General features: G+C 31.7%; 1 protein-coding gene across 2 annotated transcripts; it reads right to left on the bottom strand.

Moving 5' to 3' along the window:
• Positions 1–348: 348 nt before the first annotated feature.
• Positions 349–4,236, bottom strand: LOC107605541 (putative flavin-containing monooxygenase 1). 2 transcript variants are annotated; one of them, XM_088492130.1, is made up of 5 exons: positions 3,660–4,236; positions 3,351–3,588; positions 2,339–2,514; positions 1,346–1,746; positions 349–971 (listed from the first exon to the last, which is right to left on the bottom strand). In XM_088492130.1, the coding sequence occupies exons 1-4, from the start codon at positions 4,101–4,103 to the stop codon at positions 1,354–1,356; spliced, it is 1,251 nt and encodes a 416-aa protein (XP_088348256.1). In that variant the 5' UTR covers positions 4,104–4,236; the 3' UTR covers positions 349–971; positions 1,346–1,353. The 2 variants fall into 2 exon arrangements, with proteins under 2 accessions (XP_088348256.1, XP_016162932.1); XM_016307446.3 differs by having other exon boundaries at positions 349–770; positions 1,388–1,746.
• Positions 4,237–5,146: the final 910 nt, after the last annotated feature.

Here is a 5,146-nt window from a genome sequence, read left to right as displayed (position 1 = left end):
AGTGAGTGCTTGTCTGCCAGCTAATCTTCGTTTCCGACTTCTTTAGAGCAAGTCGTGGCAAGAACCGACTTCGTAGGTCAGAGATCGGTGTAGGGTGAGACCCAATTCCTTGGATTGGGTCTTTCGTTTGGACCTGGGCTTTAGCGTTGGGTTAGGGTATGAACAATACTTAACACTTTAATATCTTGAATAGACACTTCAACAACCGATTAAGTATCCAAATTGCAAATGCTTATAAATGGTTCAATATATCAAACTTCTTGTATGATGTTGGATATCAATAAAATGAAATTCGAAATTTATGAGGAAATTAAAAGAAAATAATAGCAATTAGAATGAGAGAGAGAATTTCTTAAATCAATGAAAATGTTCTCTTAAAATTATTGAATTAAATCAAACTTACACATATTTTATGTGAAAGTGAAGGCATTTAAAAAGAATAATCTAGAGGACCATAAGGTTGAAATAGCTCTGAAAAGATGCCTTTCTTCCTTCTATGGTTCCAACCCATGTCCTTGCATAGTTGATCATTATACCATATGTGCAATGCAGCTACGCATGATCTTCTATAGTAATGCCCTGAGTATCTCTTCATGTATTCATCCCATTTTGTTATATCTTTCTTCATTTCCTCAATGCTTGGTAGCTTGAATGTTCCATCCACAAGCTCTGCAACCCAACGGCACCTCATTTCTGATGTATACAAATTTGCTAAACTTTCAGAGAATCCAATCACAGCCACTTGTGGGATTTCTGGCTGGATGCATTCCCTGTTTAATAATTAATCAAATCAAATATATCAAATTTATATACATGCCAACAACTTTTGCTAAAGAGTTTAGGCTGTTATGTACAAATATACAAGTATTAGATTATGTTTTGGATTTCAAAGCTGATATATGACAATTTAGTCAAACTTGTCAAATTATTTAACAATTTTTAACTAACAACTTCACATGAAGTTTACTGCACTTGACTTAATTTGATTCATGAAAGATATCAACATGAATTAAGTTGATCATTTCATTAGCGGATGCGTGTCACGTGGCAATTAGGGATAATACATGTGTCAAAAAAGCTAAAGACATACAAATTTAATTCATATTGATATTTTATTTTGTAGAGAATAAATTAATACATTGAATTTTTTAATAACAAAATATTGAAATTTAGATTTTTTTTTTTTATACCATGTTATTAACCATAAAGAAGAATAAATAAATAAGGTGGAAACTCAGGTGCAGTCGACTTCACGTAAAATTGATACCTGAGAGCCGTTAAATGATTTGACTAAATTTTCATCTAACAGCTCTCAGGTATCAACTTCACGTGAAGTCGACTTCACCTGAGTTTTTACCAATAAATAATAATAGAGAAATAACCTGACCTGTATAATGGAACAGTTGAATTTGGAGAGCCAAGTATGAGATTTTGGAAAGTGGGAGACACAAATATGTTTCTGAGTTTGATGTCACCCTTGAAGCCAGTAGCTAATATTACTAAATCAGTCTTTAGAGGAGAGGCTTCTCCATCAATCACAACACCTTCTTTGGAGAACCAAAATCTTGGAGCTTTCTTCAATACAATACTTCCCTCTTTAACCTTCTCAAAGAACTTATCAGGGACAGTAGAGATCAAACAATTGCTGATTTCTCGGTGAAAGCTATGACTTGGTACCATCCCAACCTCTGATAACCCAAGTTTCCTATCTATGTGGCTTTCAACAAATTTTGAGAACACCCATCTCTATTAACAAACAAACAAAAAAATATTTTCATGCGATGATAATAGCCGAAAACTGTTAAGATGATTTAACTAAACTTCTTAAGGTAGCGTTTGGTGAAGAGACAGAGACAGAAAGATTGAGACTGAGAAACAGAAATTAAGAGACAGAGATTGAAATAAATCTCACTATTCTGTTTGGTGCAAAGTGGGAGACAGAAATTGAAACAAGAATGAAACTCTAATTTAATTTGTACAAAGGGTAAATTTGGAATTAATTAATTGAAATAGGGATATTTTAGGTATAAAATATTATTAAAGTTTTAGTCTCCATCTCTAAAAATTTTAGTTCCCCGTGTCCCTATTTTTTAGAGGTACTGAAATACTGAAATTTTATAGACAGAGACAGAAATATAATAATGAGTCGCAGTCTCTCAGTCTCTGTCTCAGTGTCTCAAAATAAACGCTACCTAACATAACACATGTATATATCCTAATTAAATCTTCACATGAAAATAATTTCATATGAGCAATAACCATAATCTATAACATAAAGATTCCAAATAAAGTAATAACAATGAACATAACATATAACAAGGTGACAAACAATGATTACCAGAGGTGCAAGAAGAGTGGCAACCAAACTCAGGAAGAAGCTTTCGCCGGGCTTATGAACCATAAGCTCAGCAAAACGATTAAGGTATAGATAAGCCAGAGGAATACCCCATGGCAGGTAATCTGGAAGGTTCCAATGTTCTGTTTTGTATAGCACTCTGCATGGATGATCAACACCTACATTGTATGCCAATTAATACAATTTCAATAAACAGCATAGTGAATCCCATCAAACACAAGAATCATGTTTGTTTGTCTTATTAGTGGCATTCATAATCTATTATATGTTACTCACATGAAAATATGAAGACAACAGCTAAAATTACTTGTCAAGAATGTTATTCACATCTATCATCTTCACATAGAACAATCAAACGGGTCAATCCGACTCATTTAGACTCGACCCGTTTAAGTTTGCGAGTCGTTTAAATCTACTTTATTCATGGGTCATAATTTTTCAATTCGAACTATTTATGGCCAGCCAGATAAGTTAAATAGATTAATCCATTTATCTTTCTATTTTATTTTTGAAAAAATTTTAACAAAAAATATTATTTTAAGTCAAAAACCTCAAACAAACAGTATATATAAATATATTGTTGATGGGTTGCGTTTTTTGGTTGAATCAGTGGAAATATTGTCCTAAAATGCTACTTTTTATGAAAAAATATAAAAAATAACCCGTTTAATCCGTCATTTTTTGAGTTAATCGGACTCAGCATATTTAGCCCAAAATTTTAACGGACTTCGTTTGGATGTATATTTAAACACATAAATAGACTGGTTCAATAAGTTTAACCCATTTTGACGTTCTATCTTCACATAGGTAGCTGTTTTATTTGGTAAGATTTGGATCCTCTAAATTTTGAATTTCACTTTAGAGACTAAAGTTTGATCGCTCACCATTTATTTCATAGGTGGGATCAAAAGAAAATATGAGAGAAATAAACTTTAGTTTATAGAGTGAAATTCAAAATTTAAAAGATCTAAATCCATGCTATCTTATCCTTTACCATTTACTGTAGAGCACTCCATTGCGGTGTCTAGAGCAGATTTCTGAAATCCAACGACAGTGACTTGCTTCCCTTTTATGAACTGAGTTGCAGTTTGAGAATCCATAGAAGCATACTCCATTGAGTGTATGACTTGGCCTCCAAAGACCTCTGGTCCTTTATCTGAAGGAAATTCTGGAATGTTTGGAACATCACTGAACCTTCCTATGCAGAGGATCACAAAGTCTAATGTATATACCTGCATTCACAGATCAGAGTTATGCTTCTAATACTATTCATATATAGAGCCAAATTAAACCATCATCATACCTCAATTGAATTTAAACCGTTTTGTGTATCCGTCACTGATACTTTCCATTTTCCTCTTGTGCTGAAAGCCTCACCGGTTCCATTCCATAGATGCCATGCTTGGATCTCTTCCATGGAAGCTCCTTGGTACTCAATTCCCTCAACTCGAGTATTGAACTTGATGTGCTTAATCAGGTCAAAGTGCTGGGCATATTGTTTGATATAATCTAGCACCTCGTTGTGGTCAGGGAAATCTTGTGTTACAGAAGATGGCCATGGAAAATCTGAGAACTGGTACATCACTTTGGGACTTTGGAGTTTTGTGGAGTTTAAGGTTTTGGTCCATACTCCTCCAATGGTGTTTGTGGCCTCGAAAACAATTGGATGAAACCCTTTTGCTTTCATGTACTTGCAAGCAATGAGGCCACTGATTCCAGCACCTATGATCCCAACTTGCTTCTCCATTCTTGGCAGAGAGAGATTATGGGAATTGGAAGTAGGAAGAGTAAAAGATTGGAGTGGTGCAATTTGATTTGATTGTTTGTACTAGTAATATACTTTGAGAAAATCATTAGTTCTTCATTTGATATCACTTTAGATTGTAATATTTGGCCAACTATTGTTAAGAGAGAGCCTAATGTATCGTTTTTGTCGTTAATGTTTGGAATAAGTTTTATTTGTGTTTTTAATATTTAAATTATTTTATTTATATTTTTAATATCATTAATTATATATCATGAGTTTTAGTTAAAATTTTATAAATTTTTTGTTGAAGTTATAATACAAATATTTGGGACAGAACTAATGGTTTACTTTAGATAATAATTTATCAAAAGTTAAAACTAATTCTTATAACATTTACATAATTTATTTTTTTAGGAATATAATTAAACCTGAATACAAATAATTGGTACAATATTAATATCGAACACATTTAAGCGAGACATAATTGAGAATGAATTCATTTAAGTAAGAATAATTAAAAAATATAATACAATCTGTTAGTATAATTGACAACAGAATAATATTAAGATTCATATAAGGGAAAGTATGAAGAGCCAATAGAATATTTATACAATGTGTATAATAGAGGTTTAGGGAGTATTAAAGATATAATCATTAGTGTTACCTTTTCCCATCAGCTGAAGTTTTTGGGAGAACTTATAAATCAGTTTAAGCTTTTGGGAATATGTTTATTATTACTAGTACTCGGATGGTTATTTTAGATAGTATGAGAATGTTCATTTTGTAACTCAATAACTCATTATACAAATTGTATAAATAATCCATTATCTCCCTAGTGGGATCCTATATATAAATATGATAAATTAAACATTAAAAATATAAATAACACTTATTCTAAATATTAAAGACAAAAATAATACTTTACTCTATTAATAAATTACTTGTATAACTACCAAATATATAGTTGGTATTGGAGAAATACATGTATTTATATAATTATTCAAGTTTTAAAAAATGATAATATTTGTTAATGAATTATAATT

Source organism: Arachis ipaensis, chromosome B6, assembly GCF_059453495.1.
Source record: "Arachis ipaensis isolate K30076 ecotype BB chromosome B6, ASM5945349v1, whole genome shotgun sequence".
Classification (NCBI taxonomy): Eukaryota; Viridiplantae; Streptophyta; class Magnoliopsida; order Fabales; family Fabaceae; genus Arachis; species Arachis ipaensis.
This window is presented reverse-complemented; position numbering and strand designations above follow the sequence as displayed.